This window comes from Sitodiplosis mosellana, unplaced genomic scaffold (assembly GCF_009176505.1).
Source record: "Sitodiplosis mosellana isolate CC-2019 unplaced genomic scaffold, AAFC_SMos_1.0 Smas_scaffold_3, whole genome shotgun sequence".
Lineage (NCBI taxonomy): Eukaryota > Metazoa > Arthropoda > Insecta > Diptera > Cecidomyiidae > Sitodiplosis > Sitodiplosis mosellana.
This window is the reverse complement of record NW_022595246.1, coordinates 784481-808627: the sequence shown is the minus strand read 5'-3', so window position 1 is coordinate 808627 and position 24147 is coordinate 784481. Positions and strand designations below refer to the sequence as shown.

Below are 24147 nucleotides of genomic sequence, written 5' to 3'. Positions count from 1 at the left end.
CAACAACACAGATATAAGTCGTTTGCAAAAACTACAAAACAAATGTATGAGACAGATATTGAGACTGAACAGTTTTTCAAATAGTGAAGCAATGCTAAATACTTTAAATTTATTAAATGTTAACCAGACATTTTTATTCAGAACGTCAATATTTATATTTAAGATAATCAAAGAGCTGGTACCAAATTACCTAACTGAGAAAATAATTTTTAAGCATGAAACTACAAACAGAACACTAAGAAACGTAAATGAAATTTGTCTAACAGATGCAATTAAGGCTTGTAGCCAAAACTCATTATTTTATAAGGGAATAAAAATATTCAACACACTTCCGATAGAATTGAAAAACCAAGAAAATTTAACACTATGACGGTTCTTCACACTTTTTACCTATTTCTGTTCTTCGGGGACTCCAGGGCCCCATATGTAATTCATATGAAATCTGGACTGTGATAAGAGATAACAAAATAGTGCCTGAGGCAAAGTTGTAATACTCGAAGTTTGTTATAATTTTGCTGCAACAAATATTGCTTATCTCTTATCAGTTCCGCGAAAAAACCCGAAAAACCGCGAAAATCGCGAAATTTTCCCACTTCATTTTTAGTGAAGCTGATAAGAAGTAAGAGACTTGCTTCTTCGGCAGAAATGTAGAGCAGGTCGAATACTACAACTTTGCTACAGATACCAAGTCGTTATCTCTTATCAGTTACGCGAAAAAATGATAAGAAAAAATTCGCGGTTTTCGCGGTTTCCACGTAACTGATAAGAGATAACGCTAGGGGGAAAGAACTATTGGTATATTTACTTCATTGACACGTATTGACAAATATTCACAGGCATTTGCACTGCGTTCCGTAGTGTTATTGTTGTTGTTTTCTTCTGTTGCTTTGTCTCGTTCGTGGCGAGCAGGAATGACAGTTGCAAATACGCACATTTTATTGACCATATTTGCATGCATTCGCAGCTAGTTATTCAGCGCATTGACACGAATTGACGCGTATTGATCCAAACTCGGTAGAATATGCGATTATTTAAAATATTTATATTTTCATTTACTCAGTTCTTTCCCCCTAGAGATAACGACTTGATGTCTATGGCGAAGTTATAGTACTGAAGCTGCTCTACAACTTTGCCGAAAATCATCTTGTTATGTCTTATCAGTTTCGCGGAATACGCGAGAAACCGCTGAAAACCGCGGAAACGCGTTTTTTCTTATCATTTTTCACGGAAATGATAAGAGATAACGAGATGGTGCCTATAGCAAAGTTGTGCCTCTGGTCAAGTACTTCAACTATGCTACAGACACGAAGTCGTTATCTCTTATCAGTTACGCGAAAAACCACGAAAACCGTGAAAAACGCGAATTTTTCCTCATTATTTTTTCGCGTAACTGATAAGAGATAACGACTTAGTGTTCGTGGCAAAGTTGTAGTACTTGACCAGAGCTACAACTTTGCTGTAGAAACCATCCCATTATTTCATATCAATTCCTTGAAAAATGAGAAATTTTGAATTCGCGTTTTTCAAGTTTTCGCGGCTTTTCGCGTAACTGATGAGAGATAACGACTTGATGTCTACGGCGAAGTTGTAGTACATAAACTAGTCTACAACACTGTCACAGACACTAAGTCGATATCTCTTATCATAGTCCAGTTTTAATATAAAATAGCCATGGGGCCCTCTGGTCCCGAAAGAACAACAGCGTAACATGTTTTTCCGAAGGCTGTATTTTACACATACTCACACATATGCATATGTGCATATGTCATTCGTGTAGAGAAATGTTCAATCTATACAATGAGACTTAACTCCGGTTGGTTTAGTACTGTTTACACTGTTTAGTACTTTTATTCAACTTTAAATTTCGCTTGGGGCCCTGGATTCCCCAAAAACCGTCATAGTGTTAAATCACTTCCAAACAATGTTGAAAACATACGTCAAAGAAAACTTAAATTGTTAATGCTGTTTAATGGAGAAATCTAAATAAAATAAATATTATTATTATTATTATTATTTTTGATATTTTTGCTATTTTCCTCTAGTATTTATATGAACTTCAAAAAAATAGCTAATGGTGTCTCTCCCCATGTGTGAATATGATTACACTAAGCAACAACAAGAAACACCCACAGAGAAGAAAACTTAATTACAAAGTTTTTTGGGGTCACTTTATCCAAATCTGGCGTTAGTTTGCCCTGGCACCTCATAGACCTCAATTCATAAATTCCATAACTGAACAATACCACAATTCATCACAATTATACGTTGCATGGCACGTGTCAGCTATTAGTAGATGAATGGTATAAAAGAGGCAGCACCGCATAGGGAAGACCAAACGAATTCAAAGGATCTTCTAAAGAAGTACAAGAAAATTCTCTACTATCATTGTGCAACAGGTTAAAACTCTGTTTGGTTGGCAAATTAAAATGAATCTACTACACGGCGAAGTGATTAAAAACATGTCACAGGCAAAGTTTGTAGCTGGAATCCATACCCCCGCAAGTAAGTCTGCTTTAGAATCATTTTCATTTTCATTTTTTTGTGTGTGAATTTTGTCCGAAAAATTCAAATATTCTATCAATTTTGCTAGGGGCTGACCACGCTTAAGAAAATTGAAAATAATACTAGATTTTATAAAAAAAATTCAAACAATTATATATTTACAACTGTGACATTTTTTGAACTTTCTCCAGAAACGATTCACTGCAAATGATAACTTTCAATTGTGCGTTGTTATTAGAACGAATATGCATTTCTTTCGGTTTACTCCCAGAAAATTCATCACATTGTGGTGGTCAAAAGTATCGTTCATAGTGGATTATAGATTTAGTCAAATATTTGAGTTAACATACAGATGGTATTAAAACTGAATGATAGAAACGAATTTCGTAGATGAAGAATTCGCGGTTCCCCTAGCAATTTTGTGTGTGTGTTCATTTTTTCTTTAAATATTATTGCTTGTACTGAGAATGAAACGATTTTATTACAAAATATTTGCATGAATACAAAGACCATCCAAATAATACCAATAGCAAAATGATGGATAAGTGTACCGCATTTATTCTGTCGAAAACGGAAATTATCACGAATGCCCATTGTGTGGATGACGCTCCATATGTTTATGTGGTAGCTGGTACGAAAAATGTATCAAATGCAAAGCAGAAAATTAAAATCAAAGTAGAAAAAGAGAACATTGCATGTCACCCTCATTATAGTCGTTTAATTGCTGGTGCATATGATATTGCCAAAATCACAATGAAAACGCCGGTTGAATTCAGCGATACCGTTGGTAGTATTGAACTTGTGGATAAGGATTACAAATTGAATGACCCATCAGAAGTGGTCACTGCCTATGGATATGGCGTGTTGAAAAACACCGGACCATCGATATTGAGGCGTTGCGATGCGAACTGTATATCTATGTAGTGTATGTTTCATTGACTTTGTTACGAAAGAAAAGAGTAAGTTTCTTTCGACTTAAAAATAGTTAAAGTAGAGTATGTATTGACTGTTTGTGGCTATGATAAAGGCGAGTATGTTTCATAAACCTTAATTTGCGTTAAACAAGAGTATGTATTTTGTTAGTTTGGAATACCAATAATCAGGAGTATGCTTTTCTGACTTTGGTTCTTGGAAAAGGCGAGTATGTTTGTCCAAATTGGTGAATATTATTTATTTATTTGAATTTAAGTATTAGGCAAACATAATCAATAGAACTAATCATTTGTACGATTGGCGGCTCTCAATACTTCAATTCAACACATTGGTTTTTGAAGAAGTAGAGTATGTTTGCATGAATGGTTAAAAATATCAAGTTCTTTCGACGAAATATAGCAAATAAATTTGACTCTAGCCAGACGGATTAATCTAAAGTGGCCTGATAAAACCCGGATTGGCCAAAATAACACCAACGCGCGACATAGGCTATATTTTAACGCAATAAAATCGACAAAAAAATCATACGTCAATTTGAGGAATTTCACATTTTAAACTTTGAACCCATTTTTGGAGGCTCCAATAGGGTCAAAGAGCGCAAGTGACTTCGTGATTTTTGTAGCCCCATCGATTTCTTTTCCAAAGATACCAGTGGTTTGGCAATGTGTCAACTGATTCTCAGTTGGATTTAAATTGGCGCAAACTCATTTTTTCGATTTTTCGACTTTTTCGCAAAATTTACACTATTTTCAGCCAATTGAGATGGTCGATCAAATTCTTGGTCGATTTCGTGTGGAATGGTCGACACATGATATACGCTATACCAACTAAAACGTATATTTCGCTGAGGATAGCCTCTTATTTCATATATGAACAATTTATTCTTCAGAAGTTACGAAGATTCGCACAGAGCATAACAAAAACATCCAGATTTCGCATGGTAGCTCTCTTTCTATCTGGTTAGACGTCAGTACTATCCGGATTTCCCTCTTTCTCTCGCCGTTTCTTTTATACCGTGCAAAAAACGTGCCGGTGCACTACTGAAGAATAGACCCGATTCTAATGAACAGTGTTTCTCCATGATCAGAAGTTCGATTGGCTGCAACTACAAAAAAAAACAATTCCAAATGTTTAAGGGTTTAAGAAGGTTTTTTATTTAAATATTATAACTTTCGATTCGCTTTTTAATATAACTCGGCGTCAATAATAATTAATACCATAGCTTTTGCTTATAAATTTCATATAATGACTAACAACATTTTGTCTACATGGGACATTCTCTGTCTCTGTTTTTAGTAATACAAGTTTTTAAGTTGTTTTTTTTTCTGGTTTTTTCTCTGTTTAAGTTCAAGTAAAGTTTAGCAATTAAAGAAAAGAGATATTTGATTTCATTTTCTCTGTTAATTGCTAAAAAAGGAAATATCAATTCAACAACGTTCATTTAAATGATTTTTTTCTTCTTTTTTTTGGTTTAGTTTCATGTTTGTGATTTCACAAACAAATGCTATAAAATAAATTTTCATTTCTCTTTCATGTCATAATTTTGTTTCTTCATTGAATGTTTTGCACATCTTCAGACAAATTGATATTAAATTTTGCATTTTGCATCCAAAAATTTCTCCACGATATTCAATCGAATTAGAATAAAGATGTTTTTTTGTTTTTTTCGGCAGCCGTTCCTTCAAGTAAGAAAAAAATACTTCTTGACTAAATATTTATTGAATAGAAAGTTCACGATATGAAATTATGCAATTAATCATAATGGAAAGACCACTTGAAGCGACTCGGATTAACTGATCAAATCATTTTTCGTAAGTATGAGAGAGAACAACACAAAAACTAAATCAAAAGTTGACTGAAAAAAGACGAAGAAAGAATTGATCGAAAACATTGTTGTTTCTGCAAAAAAATTCGGTGAAATCAAAAAGAAAATAAATACTTAATAAATACATCAATCATTGATGACTAAATTGAATAAAGAGTGATATCATCTTCGTGCAGTTCGGTGCATAATTATAATCGAGACTTTCTGTCTTGTTCTTAAATTCAACGAAAATAAAAACATGTATATGAAATGTTGTAAACTATTTTTGTTGGTTTTTATTCAAAGAATTTTACATATTAATCTGACAGCAGCATAACATCATAGTGTTTAGAATGCCGTAGCTCCGAAATGTTTTTTTCACAACTGATCCATAAATATTACAAGTGCATGGAAAGTATGTGTGATGTACATTTGGAGTGCTTTTGTCATTGTTTCGTATGCATTCTAAGTGTCGCCCAGATTTCAACATTAGCTATTTTGCGTTTGGCCACATACACCAACGAAACTGTGTCAAATGAGACCACAGCGTTATACCAAGAGAACTGTGACACAGGAAAAAGGAAATGCAACGGCTCGTTACTAGAGAGTCTTCACTAAAGAGGAGCCCATCTAATGTATTGATAAGAATATCCCCATTTCTATTTGATCCTCGTATTTCGGGCGACCAGAAGCTAGAAGCTCGAAAGATTGAACCTTGATGGAGGAAGGTTTGAAGAGCTCGGCTTTGGCCTTTCAACGTTTCAAAGATCAAAGATATTTCAACAGAACGTCGCTATCGAATGACTTATCGCCAGACCAAATAACCAGAAGAGGTGCCAGAACAAAATTAGTCAAATGGAGTCAAACGATTTGGCATTCTCTTAACACAAATTGGATTCTCTTGTATACGCCATAGATGACTCTGTTTTATGGTTGAATTATTCATTAGAAATCGCCTCTAAAGACGAAGAAAAGCTGCAATCTATATGTCAAGTGATCGAAAATAATACAATTCTCTTCAAAATATCAACATTGTTTCTTCCATTTTAGCAATCAATTGATTTGTATGTGTTGTGACAAACTAAGCCTACGGCTATAGCTCTGCTGATACAGTTGCCATTCGTAGATCTACCCACATCTGATAGGGACTAGAGATAATATTAGCTATAGTGTATAGCAGTCAGGTTCAATCTAAAACACTGAGCTTGTTTTAAATTGTTTGTTGATCATTTTAATCCGTAAGAAAGTTGTTTTCTCTGTGGTTCATTTAAATTTTCGCTTGAATTCTCTCATTGACGAGTACGATTGTGTTTCGAATCGATGAATAACGATTTGTTTTCATATAATATGTATCTTAAACAACAAAGAATCATAAACCATCGATAGAGGTGTACAGTGCAATAGATTGTACGTTTTGCATGCATTTCATCAAAGGATTCCATACATAAATTTACAAATACATCGTGTGATTTTTTTTGTTGTTGCTTTTTTTCAACTTTTATTTCATATTCGGGGATTTTCTCTTTATATTTTTGTTTTTTATGTTGTTCAAATTAAGTAATAAGATTACAGAATTAATCCGATTTTAACTGCTTTGATTTACTCCCATAAACGGTCCCTTTCGTCTCTAATATAATATAATAACAGCTATAATTTATTATGACTCTAGACTAAAATATTTAAATTGTTTTTCCTTGTCGAAATGAAAAGTAAGTGTTTGCTTTGTTCTTCTTTCACTCTAAATGTGAACGGACACTTATGTCGAAATAAAAATATAAATATAATTTGTTTTTTATTGTTTTAATAAGAAACAATAAAGAAATACGTTAAACATTTTGTTGTGGTTGTTGTTGCAGCAGCAGAGATATCTTAAAACGAGACGAGGACGCTTTGACGGGTTTTGTTTGTTTTAAATTTATATGTTGGTTGTTTTTCTTTTGAGTTGATATATGTATTTATATGTATATATTTCTCTGCTGCTTCTGTTGTTGAGCACAAATATATAAGACAGAAAAAATAGATATAGAGAAAAAAAAACATTTGTTCGACCCAGCCACACAGACGATAATGAGCTGTATTAAGGAGTTTTTTTTTCAAGTTTTGTTTTGTTTAAGGACTTGTATCATTCGAGTTGTAATGTTTATTAATTTGTTTTTCCTTTTAAAGTTCGATTTATTTGCTAGAAACGACTACGGCGAAATACGGTGATTACATCTGGGGATCGATCTGACCAATGATAAAATATGAATCTGAAACAGTCAGAACGTAGTTTTTTTTTCTATTCGGATAAATAGAGAGAGATATATCATATATATATAATTCATTTTCAGTACTGAAAGGTCATGGTTTTGGCTCTACTTAACAAACGTGCTTTTGTTTTATAATTTGCAATATGATTTCTGTTCTTTTTTTGCGGGTTTTGTTTTTGCGATTTTTTTTGATTCAACAACATAAACTCTATATGATCAAACTGTCGGCACACAAATAATAACATTATTTGCATTTTATTTTGTTCTCGGCAAAAAAATGATCGATCCATCAGGATTTTTTTTCTCAACTATTTGTTTTTTTATTTTTTGGCATTGCAGCGAATGTTTGTTTCGTGGCTTGTGTGTGTGTGTGTGTGTGTGTCCCTCCAAATGCCAAGACTCGATTCGAATTTGTTGTGATTTTCATGCTATCCTTTACCTTACCCACTGCCCAAACTCTATTAACTTCATTTCGACTGATATTTCCAATTATTTTTGTTACTGCTCTTTTTGCTCGTTTTCATTTTGTTCACATCAGCATCAGTGAACACACCAAATATTCATTCCAAATGTTAATCATGATAAATCGTTTTTGTTTAAAAACTCGCTATGTTTCAATGGTGATTTACACCAGATCTCGAGACAGGTCGGGCTCGAACACGTGGCGGTAGCGTCCACGTTGTAGTTGCTGATGGTCAAAGATTCTCTTTTGATGGTACCCAAATTGTTGGTCCTGATTGTGACCATATGACGTTCTTCACTTTGGTATAAATGTCTTCGATCGTATCTTCTTGAATTACGGCTGCAAAAGAAAACAGAAGAAAGTGGTCAACATTGGATGTGCTTGAAGAAAAAAAGAGCGCGAGTACTCGAGCTGGAATCAATTCTTACCAGTGAAGTATTCACCAAACTCTTGCTCCATCTTGAGAGCCCGCTCAAATGTTTTCTTTGCTTGTTCTTCCGTCATTCGACGATTCATTTCCCTGTTATTGATGTGAAATAAAACAAAATTAGGTAAAAATTGGCACAATTCGATGGCAATTGTTGATGACATACATGATAGAGTCCACAGATTTTGGTTTAATGAATATTGCAATTGGATACAATTGGGCGACTTGGAGGCGCTTGATCGCATTGCCGGACACATCTAGGATACAATGCTTGCCCTAGAATAAATCAAAATAATGAAAATAATGAATAATATTTTATTTTTATCTTTCAAAGCTTGATTGAACTATTTCAATTATTTGATCCCCAAACACTTTAAAATATTCGATTTAATTGAAATTTGACAAGCATCCGATTTAACTTACACTTTCCGCAACTTCCTTGACACTAGCTACAGACGTTCCATACAGATTATCATTGTATTGACCAGCTTCAATGAATAGGTGATTTTGAATATCTCGCTCCATTTGCTCGCGAGATCCAACAAAGTGATAATCTCGACCATCAACTTCGTAGTCTCGTTTTGGTCGCGTCGTATCTGTAGATTGAAGCAACAGGTTTTTGGTTAAATTTTTATTGCCGAAAATAAATGCTGAAAATAAAAAGAAACAATACTTTGTTTGTTCACTTACGTGGAACACATGATCCAAAGCGATCCGGATACTCGGCGATCAAATCGTCATTGATGCGATCCTTCAATGGTCCCAAGATAATGACAGGTCGCGTATAATTGATAGAAAGACGTTGAACTGCTTCATATGACAAAACGTTCTCATCTGAAGCTGTAAAATTACAATGAGTTCATTAATAAAACAGTGTTCGATTTTTTCCCTGTTAATTTTGTGTCTATGGGCAAATATAATACGTCTAAAAAAAATCTATATAGAGAAGATAAATGCATCACAATTGATTTGAGAATGGATTGTGAACGACTAAGGCCTAATCTGTGTTGTAAGCAATTCTTTTATTCCCAAAAATATTACTCGATTATAGAATAGCGTCATTTAAATATTTTAACGAATGAAATATTCTCATGCATTTGAACGGAATGTGGATGGCCGTAGCCGGAAATCATACGAATTGTGGTCTCATTTTTTTCATTTCTTCCATTTTTGGGCGGATAATCAATGACTTTTTTTACCATCTTGAACGAAAAGTGCACGATATGTGAATTAAAATTTGAAATTTGCAACAATTAGTTTTATGCGGGTGAATAGTGTGAGATATATTTAGAGAAACTTCATGGATTAAATCTTCCTTTGAGTGCAATGTTCTTTCGCAGAGTACAGAGAATGGTTGACCGTATTATAAGCGTGTTTAAGTATAAATACAACACACTGGAATTTTATTAACATTTCAAATGAAAATCTAAAACCAAAAATTCATGTTGCATGTCAATTAACGAAACATCAACTAACGAAATTTCTGTTAACGAAATTAGAATATTTAATCCAGAATAAATAGTTCTTGATTTCAAAATCACTCATTTCATTTACAGAGAAGCCGACATTCGTAGCAAACGGTTGCACTTAATTCTGTGTAGTTGTGATGAATCCAACGATATTTTGGTTTGATAAACGTTTTAATGTATGCATATCAGAATGGATATTAATCGTAGATAATGTAGTAAAGTTCAATGCAATTCAATTAAATTTTACATATATCTGCAATCAATCCACCCCAATTCTCTACAACGACAGCTAAAGTGAACGAATAAACTAGATTAATTAAATAAGCATTCAATACATAACACAAACACATTTAGTTGTTAATTAAAGTACACGAATCCAAGTTAAGTTAATTAACATCATCAATGAAAACAATAAAAAGATGAACAGTGTATTCGTACATTCGCTAATAGAGTTATTAAACAGTAAACAAACTAATTAATTGAAAATTGCTAGACAGTTTGAATGATGCAGACCGAAGAAGAAGAAGAAGATGTGATAACCAGAGCTCAATAGCTAGCTCAAGTACAAAAAACAAGATGACACACAGCAATGAAATCGATTTCTACTCAAATCAAAGGCATGGACCAAAGGAAAAACATACAATTTCACACAGAGATCTTGGAATGCATGCAATTTTTTTTAAAAACAATTTTAACATTTCTTCGAAGCATTTTTGCCGTAGAATTAGCTCTAAGAACGATGAAGGCAATTAATCATTTGGTGTTTTCCATTCGGAGGGAGATCCATTGAAATAAATGCTAGGAATGCAAAATCTATGAACACGACAAACTTAATTTCGTAGCATTCTCCCCAACCCCAGTTCATTCAAAATAAATTGGGCAGAAATAAGGCTTGAGAACGAAAATAAAATCAAGTAAGTCGACGACAAAAGAAACCAACGAATTCAAGCAAATGATTGTTTAGTAAGGATTTGATTTCAACCAAAATTGTCCAAATTAAAAACATATTTGCAAACCCGAAACGAAAGTCTTAAATATTTGATGGGAAAATAATTTTGTCTAAATATTCAATTCGTTCAAATTGTTTCAGTCGTTGAAATGGCTTCACTTAAAAGAAATCGGAATTAAGGTTTTTCATTCATGTTACTAAAAATTGATGGAACTTTGTGTTCGAAAAAGTTACAAATTTAGATGCTAATACTTAATTTTAAGAACATCGAGAAAGTAAAAGAAAACAAAAAACGGAACAGAATTAGAGTTAGCAAACTAGAATTTGAAAAATGAAATGTAATCCAAAAAAAACAAGATGCAACAATATGCTTGCAATTGCCTGAATTGAAATGTGTGAAACTCAAGAAGAAGAAACAAAGAAAACAAGACTTCTTCTAAGTTCAATGTAATGTAAGAGTAGAGAAAATTTGTTTCCTACAACAAAAATCAAAAACAAGGAAGTTCAGTTGTTTGTCAATCAAAATTACTAAAAAATGAACATATTGAGCAGAAAATGTTGCTTTGATTGGTATTGAGCGATCGAAATGTTACAGAAAAATTAAGTTAGAAGTAAACATTCTATGAAGTGGTTTTAATTTTAAAATTATGGTATTTTTTTGTTTTGTTGCAGTCTCCACTCACACCCACACATGTTTGCTTGCTTTTTTTTTGCTCAAATACAACTAAACCAGATATCTATCTGAATCGAAATAAACAAAACAAAATATGAGATTACTGATCATTCGGTGATTGTGGTGCTGATTTGATCTCGTTACTTTTTGGTGTGATAATATTCAAAATCTAAAAGTAACACATTATTCATGTCGAACCGCATTTGATTTGTGAATGATCTAAGTGCGATCGGACTGAATTGACAAAACTCAATCTAAATTAAACTAAACATATCAAAACGAGATGCAGTTTTTGTTTTGCTGTTGTTGTTGTTGTTGTTGTTGTTGTTGCTGTTCATTTGTATGTATATTTTGTTTTCATATGCTGTGTGAGTGTGGTGAGTGAAAAAGTTCACATCAGTTTTTGTTTGTTTTGTTTCAGCGCATGACTTACAATAGTCAGCATCGTTATTCTCCAGGTAGATTAGCGTTATCTGCTCCATGTCGGGTAACTCCACTCTGTAGATAATCTCGCCTTAAAAAATATATGCACCGAAAATTCGAGGTTCGAACGGAAAATTAACAAACGTTTTATTAATTAGACAGATTAATTTTGGTTGAATTGTTTAATTTATGTGTGTGTTTGTGTGATCAGAATCAAAACACTAAACAAGTTGATTTGATGTTTATTTGAATTTTTTTTTTTTGATCTGATAAAATTAGTTCTGGTGTTCTGATCTTTTTGTGTAATTTTTTGCTAAAAACTTATAAGATTATCTTATGATTTAATGCACTAGACTCATAGAGATAGGGGAGGATCGTAAATGTTCGATTTCAAACTAAACATAAAACAAACGGTAAATATTATTGTAATTGTTCAATTTGCTTCTGTAGGGCAATAGGGTGGGTGAGAAATGTTCGAGAAGGGGGGTGGGGAGAAAACTATATATGTAAGAACACAATAAACAGCTTCCTACGGAACAACAACAACAAACAAAATATAAAGCGGGGGTTTTTTTTCGGTTCAGGTCGATTGGTGAGTTTTTCGTATGTGCCTAGAAAAGTTGGACTTTGGTCATATGCCATCGAAGGTGTGTAGATTTTGTTCAAGATACAAATAGGGAATGAAATATTTTGAAAGCTAGCAACATCAAAATAGGTTCGTATACTACGTACTAGTACGTGGAAAATCATGGTGATTATTGTTCAGCTTATTAACAGTGATGAAGCAATATATGTACGGAATATTGTATTGTTTCGGTTTGATCTGTGATTTCGAATACAAATACGAACGGTCAAATCGAAGTTCAGTTCACAGACGGTTTTTTTTTCTCTTCGGTTTTAATTTGGTTTTAGTGACACAACTTGCTCAATTGCATTAACGTTGAAACAGAATATTCGATTTCATTTAATTTTCTAAACTCAGAAAATAACACGATAAAAATATATGCATTGAACAGCATTAAAATCAATTCAACAAATCTAAAACATCAATACGGGTTTAATTTAAAGATTATATCAAATCAATACGACTGCGATACCAAACGTATGAATTTGTAAGAATTTCGCATATCTGCGAGATACGAAGCTCAACTGAGACAATGATATTGTATGTACACGTTGAAGAGCATTCTGGATGTGATTACATCTGTAAATTGAATGCAAATTGCTGTCAAAACGCAATGTTCTTTGTTTTTGAGCTGAATATGTCAGCCTAGAGATAAATTTTATCAAAGCATCCTGTCGTGTTTCTTGGGAACAGTTAAAATTTTGTGGTCGACCACAATTATTGCATCGGATTATTAAAAAAAATAATACAAATAAGTGACCGAATCAAGTAAAAGCCAAAGTGACCGAATCAACTTAGTTGTGGTTACAAGCTTGTGGTTGCAATCCTAAAAATAGACAATCAACCAAGATTTTATAAAAATATTCCTCATGTTTTTGTTGCGATATTTCTGGAATTCCATTTTTGTTCCAAAACGCTCGTAATTACCAGATTTGTTCACACAAAAACACGATTCCCATTGAATATTTTGGTTACCATTTGTTAAAATGTTGTAGTCGAAATAAATATTCCATCCAAAAATGGTGGTCAACGGCAAATTATAATCTGTGCTTATGAAATGACAGTCAGAGGCTTTGATAAAATAAAAATCATGAATTGCACAGCTGCAGCGTGGTTCGACGAAAGAAATGTAATCAACTCGCTAATAAACAAAGCGACAGTGTAGTTAAATTGCTGTGATCGCTACAATGTTCAAAACTGTCATGTGTGTGTGTCATACATTTTATGTTAAAAACATTACTTCGCTGCCATTTTTATCTATAAATATTTAAAAAAAAATACATCGAAAATAATACAGGATTGAATATAATGACAATTAACTCAATATAGTTCATAGCATATTCAAACACAGCATAAATATTAATATAAATATTTCTTCTTCGTTCGTAATATAATATATACAGTTCATGTCGTTGTATGACCGATTCATAAACAAATTTCCGGTTTTGAGTGACGCAGAAATAGCATTAGTTTTTTTTTGGGAACGATTAGATAGATAGAGAGAGAGATACACGTACGAGAATCAATGAAAAATATTGACCACATTGCAATTTCTACCGTTGGAATTGTTGTCAACTTGCAATCAATTTGCATTAATATTAATTCATCATCAAAAGAGACATAGACACAAAAAATTATTCGACTCGAGTATTACAAAATAGAAATTGCAACGCACAAACAATTCGTCCGAATAAAAAAAATAACAAAATAACACGATGGAACGATATAAATAATTATGAACAAAATACGGTTACGTTGGCACAAATAAAAAAAACGAAATATATGTTAGATATGATAATGCATTACATGAGAAGAGAGAGAGAGAGAGAGAGAGAGAGAGAGAATTACATAGACGACAGAGTCAAATGATAGAATATGATGAGTATGTTAATTGGGTAATATAGCAGCGGTTAGTTAGATTCATTTTTGAAAGAGTTAGTTTTAATTGAACTTGAAAAAACAAATTATAACCGAAAAAAAAACACTTCGAATAAAATTTGTGTTGTTTTTGTGGATAGAAGATAGAATTCATGGCATAGTACATACCTCCGTCAGCGTTCGCATCATCTTGTGTATAGCAAAGCATAAAAGCTGCAATTTTCGGAAGAAAAATTATGGTTTTGTTTTACTCGACTAAACATTTCTTTTTAGATATCAAATTGATGCACCGTGTGTTATATCATGGTCAAATGTGTATATGTGCAGAAAATTAGATGATGTGCACGTGGAAAGGGTGAAAATTAATGGAAAGGAGGTATATGGTATATATATATATGTACGAAAATATAGAGAAAAATGATACCATTCAATCCCAACACCACACATAAACCAATCGAGACAAATTATTTACATAAGCATTTCTTGTTGAATTAACCAATAATTAACAGAAAAGAAATAATAATAAAAGCTTCTGTTGACACTTACGCTGATAATCTTGACTAATTTCTTCAGTGTGATTTGTTCCATTTTGTGCGACTATTGATTTGAACAACCAATATTTGGCATTCATTTGTTTTTTTAATGTGGTTATGGGATTTTCGGTTTGAACGCATAAAAACACACGGGATTCAAAAAAATAAAAATAAAATTAAAAAATATAGAAAAATTTCAAAAAATGTAAAAAAGTTTCAAAAAAAAAATAGAACAAAATTTTAAAAGAAAGAACATTTAACTCAATCCAAAAAAGAGACGAAAAAATGAACGAAAAAAGAAGTAACAAGTGCAAAAAGTGAAAATAAAAATCGATTGAGTTTACTCACGTTCTTGATCTGAACCATCTTCGTTCTTGTCATCCTTGCTTTTCATGAACGGGAACTTTCTCGAAAAAGTGAAGTTCTTCTTTTTTCGATCAAGTGTTGATTGCTGCAAAGATCAACCGATTAATTACTGAGATTTTCAAATGGACTTATTCATTAAAAACGGGAATTTATTCTTATGTGGCTTACCTTATCAACATTATTATTAGCTGCATGTCCCTGGAACTTGACGCTGCGATCCCGTGCTCTCATTTTCCGTTCCCAACGACGTTTTGATGGAACAATGCCCATACCTATTACCAAAAACATTGTATTAGATACCAATTTTGTCATTAAATCTTCGCTTCATAATTCATAGCAATCACCATTATTTACCTTCTTCTTCACCATCACCGATGACTCGTCTAGCTTGCCACCATTCATCGTCGGATGCGTTTGTCACGTGTAAGACGTCACCATGTCGGAAAGGAAGCCCCCGTGATGGTAGACCATCATCTCGGTTTGGATCATAATCGAATAGTGCTCGCACATATAATGATCGTTTTTGTGATGTTCGCAAAAGTGTACCGGTGCCGGCATTTATGGCAGCTTGTTGTTTCAACTCATGGATTCGTGCTTCAAACCGGTTATAGTCTTCAGGTCGATACTGAGCAACTAAGTTTACGACACCGCCAGAGCTCTGCAAAATATAGACATGATTAAAAAGTGTCACAGACAAAATGCACCAATTATGAACCAAGCATGAAAAAACATGCAAGTACCTTGAGAGCTTGAGCTGCTTCTTCATGTGTTGCACTTCGTAGATTGACACCATTGACACTTAGCAATTGGTCGCCACGTTTCAATTCACCACCAACATCAGCCGGACCGCCCGCCAATACAAACGACACATAAATACCTTGGCCATCTTCACCGCCGACTATATTGAATCCAAGACCTTGTGTACCTTTTTTTATTGTGATGGTTCGCGGCTCTCTAAATCATCAAAACGAGATGAATATCGTGAGTACGAAAAATCGATTGATTAAATCTAAAAATATCTACTATCAAGGGAAAAATGAGCGATTTCATGAGCACAGCGATAAAGTTCAAAGTTTATTTCAGCTGTGTGACACGGTTCAAAGTATGTTTTGACTTACATTTTGCGCCAAATTATCAAGCGATATATACTATTCATAATGGCAGCTCGTTTAATTGATTGCAAAAAATTATTCACGAATGATTGACCGTTCTTGAATGATTTGATTCAGTGAGAGAAATGAAATGGATTCCACAAATTGACCGTGTTACATAAAAAAAAACTTCGTTCGGAATTGTTCATATATTGACACTTTATGAATGACTGCTGTCTGTCATATGACGTTTTACTAGTTCGCAGACGAATGAGGCGATAGAGAAAATTGCGAAATATTGTTGTATTTCATGGAAAATGTTGAATCATCGTGCAACCCATAGCGAAACTAGTCAGCTTGTCAAATGCAGAAATAATGATGAGTAATTAAACAACAGAAACTTGACTTGTTTGCTACTTTCTTGAATGAGTTTATTTATCGCTTGCGTTCCGTTCGTCGTATTGGCAGTGAGAAAACGAAAGGCACAAGATATGGAAAACAGCAAATATTAATTATGTTTGTAGAAAATAAATATATGAAAAACTTAAATGCACATCGATTAAACTTTGCGTAAAATTTATACCACGTGAACTATACGTATCAAATGCGAGTCAGATACGAGTCAGATACTGTTCGCTGGCAAAAATGAACTGAACTCATTTTTTTCATATTCTTTACTTTGCGTTGACGTTGATGCATTCATTATGTGCGTGTTGCACGACACTGCACCGAATTCCAAAATGGGATACATTCAAACCAAACAGGTAAGTAACAGTAAGTAAGTGCTCTGTGTGTGCCAAAATGTTGTGTCAAAATTAAACTCCATTTTTGAACATAGACCAAAAGCCGGTTCCATAGGGTGGCATTTTCTAAGAACATTACCGGTCGCAAATTTCTTATTGTAATTAATTCCCATTTAACATACCTTGTAATGTCCTCCGTACTGACAGCTCTTGGTGTTCCTGGTGGCACTGCCGCCAGCACATTTGATGATGCATATCTTGATGAGCTCTCCAGGTCTGCAGGAAGAGAATAGATGATTTTTTTTTATTAAAAAAAGATTTGATACGAAAATCGTGGATAAAAAAGAGTAAAATGAACGTGAAAGAACGTACGAGGCGAATGTGAACGTGATGAAGCTGCTGGCGCTGCTGGTGACTGTGAGCGCCCATAATCGACGACAGTTTGGCCTATACTATTAACGGCACTTGTTGATTGTGAATTTGAATTCGATAAACCGATCGAATTGGTGGTATTGTTGAGGCCAAGATTCGTTTTACCAACGACTAATGTGACTTTGTCAGTAATTGATTTGAGTGTTGCAACGGCCTCTTCATGTGTTACATTTTCTAGATTACGTTCACCCTGCAATAGTAGTAAATAAACGGAACGGGTTTTTACGTTGTTTTTCTTTTAATTTCAAGTTTTTCCATATAGATTCATTCTAATTGCATGTCAGTGTGCTGTTCACATACAATGCACACAGCTGGACTATGTGTGTGTTTGTGAGTTGAATCGGTTTTGGAAAATTATTCGTCAAACACACACACACACACTGCATGAAACACAGAGACTTTTAACTTACGTGACTGGCGGTTCTGACGGCGATTAATTTGTCACCGATCGATAAGCGGCCATCAACATGCGCAGCACCACCTTCCATCACTTTTGTAACGTAAATTCCATTGTCGCCGGGAATATGTTGATTACCGATGCCACCGGCAATCGAAAAGCCCAATCCTTTGTTCCCTTTCACTAAATCAATGTCAATGGACTTCGGTGTAGTTGGTGGTCGTTTTCGTTTTATGTTCAATTTCACCACGTTTCCGGCTTTCTTGAGCGCTTCAACCGCCGCTGCATGTGGAACATTGACTACGGACACATCATTTACCTAAATAATAAGTCAATAAAAAGCCATTAAATCGCGTGTACTCCAGCTTTGTTTTAGTTCTTATTCTTTAGTTCAATTCAGGGTAAAACATACCGCTATGATGCAGTCGTTAACACGTAAACGACCATCATTTGACGCAGCACCGCCGGGTATTAATTTTGTTATATAAATGGATGTATCCACTCCTGTATATAAAAAATATTGTGAATATTTATGAAATAAATGAATATTCGAATCTGACAAACAGTGAGACACGAACTAAACAACAACTGGTGAGCGCGAAGTATGTTCGTATTTGTGTGCGTATACGAGTGCTCATATTTTTCCATTTTATTTACCTGATGTGAGAGGATTATCGGTACCTCCAGCAATGGAGAATCCCAACCCAGATGAACCACGTTCAAGGGTGATTTCTTCTTGTGCCCAACTCTCGTCGCCGTTCACCTATAGAAACATACAACGCAATCCGGAATCGACACATTAGTTGATTGTAATCTATTAAATGTTGCTACATATTTGTTAGTCGCTTGATTTTACACACCATACCAAAACATTACTTGAGACCAGCAAGAAAAAAACGTCAATAACCATGTGTGATTAATATTACTCAACACCCGACTAATGCGCAAAGAATTTACCTTAACGATTATTATCATTATTAGGTTTCTTTTAAGTGACAGCGAGAAAATTCGATCCATATTGGATTAGCTGTGCCACCATACAAAAAAATAGTACCAATGCAGTGGGTAAAATAGTAGCAATTTAATTCAAATTATCTAGTGCATACAGTTTGGTTAATCATGTCTTGTCTTATTCTATTTTAGTAGTCAATTTTCTTTACATGCATTTTGAATTATTCACGAGATTCATTTCAAGTTAGACTAGCTTTGGTTTAGTTGTTAGTTTTTATTTTATTCTACCCCATCTAAACTTACACAATTTTTACACCCAGATGAATGTGTCTTTTGAATGATGTAATGCGAATGTGTACATTACGTAATAAGATACGGTTAGGGTTGTGGAAATATGTAAAAAGAATAAATAAAATGATAATGAAAAATTAAGTTGGAATTGTGCTGTAATAAAAGGAATGAAAAGTAAAATAGAAGATTCCATTGGTATTCAAAAGAATAGAATGTGAATTAGATTTTGAATTTGTTTAGCCCCATCGAAAATAAATGTTTTGAAGTAAGCCCAAACACCAAAAAAGAAGAATAAGAATTCAGTGAATGAAAGATAGATGACCAAAACAGTAGAATATCCCCATTCAGAAATAGAATAGTAGTCGAATAGTAGTAACTCAAAAAATGTATATTTTACCGTTTCCAAATTGAAAAGTGATGAGACTTTCTTCAAAAATCCACCATTGTCTTGTTGACGCTTCTTTTTTCTAGTTGTCATTTTAGTTGATTAAAATTTATCACTTTTTTTCTTTGTTTTTTAAAATACGATTTTTTATTGTTGCAAATTGCGTGTTTACACTGAATTCGAACGATGTTGACTCGGTTTTCAGGTTTTTTTTTTATAGGAATTCAACGTGTCCGTTCATTTTAGGGCCATAATTGTTTTTTTTCTCTTCAGTTTTATCTATATGGATTTCGTTTCATTTGATTCATCCAATTGTTTCATTCATTTAACACTTAAGAACACATGCGATCGATTTAATATACCTACTATTAAAAAATCTAAAATAAACAAAACAAAAAAAAGAAATGAAGAATTATTCAACTCAAAATCCAAAAAAAGCACAGAAAATTACACAAGATATATAAAAAGCCACAATCGTCACTCAATTTCTCACATATGATTTTCGATATATATATATATACGTTACGGCACACACAGTTCATAGTGAAAATCGCAATTCAAATGAATTTTCATGTATTCTACACACAAACAAACATAAAGATTTTTTAGAGCAGATAATCGGAAGACGAAACAGTTTCTCTTCTAACTCAAAACAGATAAATCTTTGTTCACAAACAGACAATTCTTTTCTCGTAAAAGAAGCAAAACAAACGAATCTTTCTTATTTTGAATATTCATTACTTTTGAACAGTCACTCATTTAATTCACATCACAGCCAATTCATTCCACATTGAATATTCAATTATTTCCTTGGTTTGTTTTTCGATCGTGGCTAATTATCATCATTACTATTTTAAATTGGCCGTACCGAATGGATGAATTTAGTAAAAATGCCACTGACACAATTTCCAAGCTTTAAGCTTAATTCGCTCTTTTTGGAAGAAGTAAATTACAATGTTTTTGCCCCGTGCACAAATGAAAATAATAGAAGAATAAATAATTAATAACCGAAACCGAAATAGCTTTAATTTCATTAGCCAAATTACCACCACGAAAAAGATGTGTTGACAGTGCGGTGAAAATTCCGAATGTGTGCTAAATGATGGGAAAAACGGATTTATTTTCGGATAGCCGTTGAATCGATGTTTATGTCTCCAAATAGCTTTCGAATTATGAACTTTTCGTCGTTGGATATTTCAATATATGCACACATTAACAGAAAATTATTCAATTTTGTACAATGTACACCACAAAAAGTGACACAGAAAAAAACAGACTCACACACACACAGTAGATCTCGTATTGGATGTAGCGAAAATAGCCGACAAAACAGAAAGATTACTATATATACTTTATGATGTATCATTCTTGCAACTTGTTGTACATTTTCACGGTCTCAATGGGCTGGTTTTGATTTTCATTCAACGCACGATTTAAATTCAGCTCTAGACAGATCCAATATGATTTTGTTTTTGTTTGACGGCGGGCGAACATGCGAACGAGCGAACGGGGAAGATTCTTTTCACTTTTCGTGCAAAAAATTTTCGGCGTTTTGCTGCGAATCTCTGGTTACGTATTTAATAGATTCTTTCAATTTCATACAGAATGATATTGTATTTATTTTTAGGCATTTTCATCAGTGATCAGTGAGCGATTCGGTTTTTATAACTACATTTATGCACGAGGCCGTATTCTTCCCTCGTCGTCGGCGTCGTCAGCACAGCGAGAGAAATAAAAAACCACACACAAAAATTGTGTTAGAACAAAAAATTAATAGTTGGTGTTAAATATAGAATGTTCGTGCATCGTTTGAACATTGATTCTGTTGTTGTTGCCGTTGGTCGCGACAAGTGCGAGTGTGTATTTGTTGAACTTCTATCGAGTATCATCAGGCGTGTAGCATTTTAATCGCTTGTATATCTATTACAGGTACACAACCAAATGTCAAAATTTTCGATAAAAACAATTTTTTCACTTGGGAATATCAAAGTGATAAGTAGCACTATGCAAAAAATAATAACCTGATCATGTCTCTGTGTATCCATAAAACAAGCGCACACACAAAAATAGAAGCTCTTTCCAATAATGTTGAAATCGGAATATATAAATGCCAGAATAAAAGAGTTAACGTAAAAAAGAGGCGTTGTCCACTTCTTCTCGTTGTATTCGATTTTTCATACATGAATCACATGACTCACACGATGAAACGGAAATGAAATTCGCTTGAACAGAGAGGAACTCAATTTTTTTTAACATTTCACAGATTCCACGTTACATAAACAATTTGTCCTTTATGTGCTGTTTATGCATACGCACGCACTGAACACAATTTTACGGCTTCAAATAAAATTCTACTTGAATATGTGGAAAAAAAGCGAACGGACACAATTGATATAAACGATGCCGTGGAACTGAATGAGCCGTAAATAATAGCCATGAATCTTTTTTCTTGTTCCTCTTGATACGATTAGATTTGGCACCATTGTTATCATGGAATTACAAAAATGTGTTACGCTAAAAATGGTTCAGTTATCGAAGCGGACGTCATTAAGTACAGACGATAACAAGTTGTACAATAAATATCACCATTGATATAAAATTATCGTAATCAAATGGTATTTGTAGTTATAAAATGGAGAAAAATTCCATTGAAGGCGTACAACAAACAAATAACATTGATTTTGGCAATTTGGTGGCAAATATTTTTGTGTTGGCCATCGATAAGAAACTATGGTTTTGCAACCATCACCACCACAACAACAGCAACGACAATAGCAAATACCATATACAGTAATGGCATATTTTTATTTAAATTTGTTTGCGCGCAAGGAGTAAGCAGCCGCAGCAAAAAAAGTGCCATTTCATTTGCTCAATAAATGGTTAGATAAATGATAATGCCAGAAAATAGTAGAGAGACACCATTAAAAACTTAGTAAGTTCATAAATACGTGGATGGAATGTATGATTTGATTCTGGCTCGCAACAATAAATGACAATATTACACACAGTGGTTGTACAAATGGGAAACAGTTATTATAATGATCGGAAAAGGTTTCCTCATATACATGGAAGCAAATAGACACGAAGAGCGAGAGAGAGAGAGAGAGAGATAGAGAAAGAGTGAAAGAAATGTAGTGCGAGAGAATGTGAAAAAAGTGCTCAAACACGTATTTGTAATTTTTCAATGTTGTTTTATTTTGTATTCCTTCTTTCGTTTTGCTGTCCGCGCGCTCTCGCATACAATTATTACTCGAGAATGTGAAATGGTAAATACGTTGAAAATGACTATTGCGCTGATGTGAGAACGAAACGAATAGTGCGGGAAACAGTCAAGAAACAGAAAAATCGAACGCACACATTAGCACACACACAGAGAGAGAGAGATAGAGAGAGTGACACAGACATACATATGTCGTTCATTTTCATTATACACGTAGCACATACTATTTCATTTATATCCACTTGCACACACAACGTTGAATGAATTCACAGATCAAACGGAATATAAGGCAATACACTTAAACGAAATACAAAACAAGAAACTTTAATAATAGCTATTTAGAATAGCATTCGATTTTTTTTTACGGCTTTTTTTGGTTCAAATCAATTTTCTATTTTGAGTTTGTACTAATTACTGTATTTCATAAGTTTCACTCAATTTTCGTATCAATGAAAAAGAAAAACTTCACTCAACATGTATTCAACCATCCAAACATATTTTGTTTGAGTCAAATGCCATTTAACACACATCACACACTAGTTTTAAAAAAAACGAAACACATTCCAACGCATCGCCAATATAATGTTAACATTCAAAAGTTTACTGAAATACGTGTATATAAACTGAAATTAACGCGATAAAAATGCACATATACTGTAATGTCAACGATCATAGCGCGCTCCTCTTGCGGAATTCACACAGAGTACTCCTCATGAAGAGAAGAGAAAAAAGAAGAAGAATTGCTAGTTTATACCGAATCGATTGTTTGCTTCGTATTAACCTTCATTTGAATAAAAATAAAACACCGCAATTTATATTCGATATATATATATATGCTCGAGCAAATTTTGTGTATCGAATTGTTATTTGTACACGCACACACACTACACAAACTAAAACGACGAAAAAAAGGTATTCAATTGAAGCGACGTGGTATCAATGAAGCCGACACACGGTATGTCGTGTACGCGTAGATCCAAACTAAACCTAGCGTAGCCATATTATTTATTGTTCGGCCAACACATCATGTTTGGTCACTGTGTGTGATTGCCTCCTCAACACATTCGAACGCGAATAATCACGTAAAAAATAAAAAAATAAAACGAAACGAAAGAGAGAAAGTCTAAACAATCTAACGCAAGACTCTCTTCACTTATCCGCCGCTGTATATATGTATATATATTTGTATGTTGAACCAAACTATTTTTATTCATTTGACTGACCAGGTATACGCACGAGACGTGTTCAAATGTGTGTATGAGTGCCTTGAATACCTAAAGACAAACTACGTATGCTAGTCGTTTCGCTCACGCATTCAAGTGCAACACTGACGCTGCCGATCA

General features: G+C 33.7%; 1 protein-coding gene and 1 long non-coding RNA gene across 44 annotated transcripts in view; one reads left to right on the top strand and one right to left on the bottom strand.

Moving 5' to 3' along the window:
- Positions 1-6708: 6708 nt before the first annotated feature.
- LOC129566168 (disks large 1 tumor suppressor protein) overlaps positions 6709-24147 on the bottom strand; it is a 32364-nt gene continuing 14925 nt past the window's right edge. For 5 of the 43 annotated variants that reach the window (XM_055441837.1, XM_055441851.1, XM_055441848.1 and 2 more), the window contains 15 exons: positions 19212-19238; positions 18615-18720; positions 18370-18461; positions 17971-18276; positions 17501-17750; positions 17311-17404; positions 16035-16248; positions 15649-15952; positions 15463-15566; positions 15277-15379; positions 9069-9218; positions 8802-8974; positions 8545-8654; positions 8380-8471; positions 6709-8290 (listed from right to left, as the gene is read on the bottom strand). In XM_055441837.1, coding sequence (XP_055297812.1) covers positions 8184-8290; positions 8380-8471; positions 8545-8654; positions 8802-8974; positions 9069-9218; positions 15277-15379; positions 15463-15566; positions 15649-15952; positions 16035-16248; positions 17311-17404; positions 17501-17750; positions 17971-18276; positions 18370-18461; positions 18615-18720; positions 19212-19238 — 2232 coding nt within the window. In that variant the 3' untranslated portion in view covers positions 6709-8183. Of the gene's footprint in view, positions 8291-8379; positions 8472-8544; positions 8655-8801; positions 8975-9068; positions 9219-11902; positions 11984-14563; positions 14609-14941; positions 14993-15276; positions 15380-15462; positions 15567-15648; positions 15953-16034; positions 16249-17310; positions 17405-17500; positions 17751-17970; positions 18277-18369; positions 18462-18614; positions 18721-19211; positions 19239-19596; positions 19962-20452; positions 20516-20630; positions 20800-23028; positions 23167-23459; positions 23945-24027; positions 24099-24147 lie in introns of those variants that run through there. The other 38 variants (XM_055441820.1, XM_055441821.1, XM_055441838.1 and 35 more) reach the window with 24 other exon arrangements.
- Positions 20858-21691, top strand: LOC129566172 (uncharacterized). Its single transcript, XR_008687708.1, has 3 exons — positions 20858-21152; positions 21212-21440; positions 21514-21691. It is a non-coding gene; the product is annotated as an uncharacterized LOC129566172 (long non-coding RNA).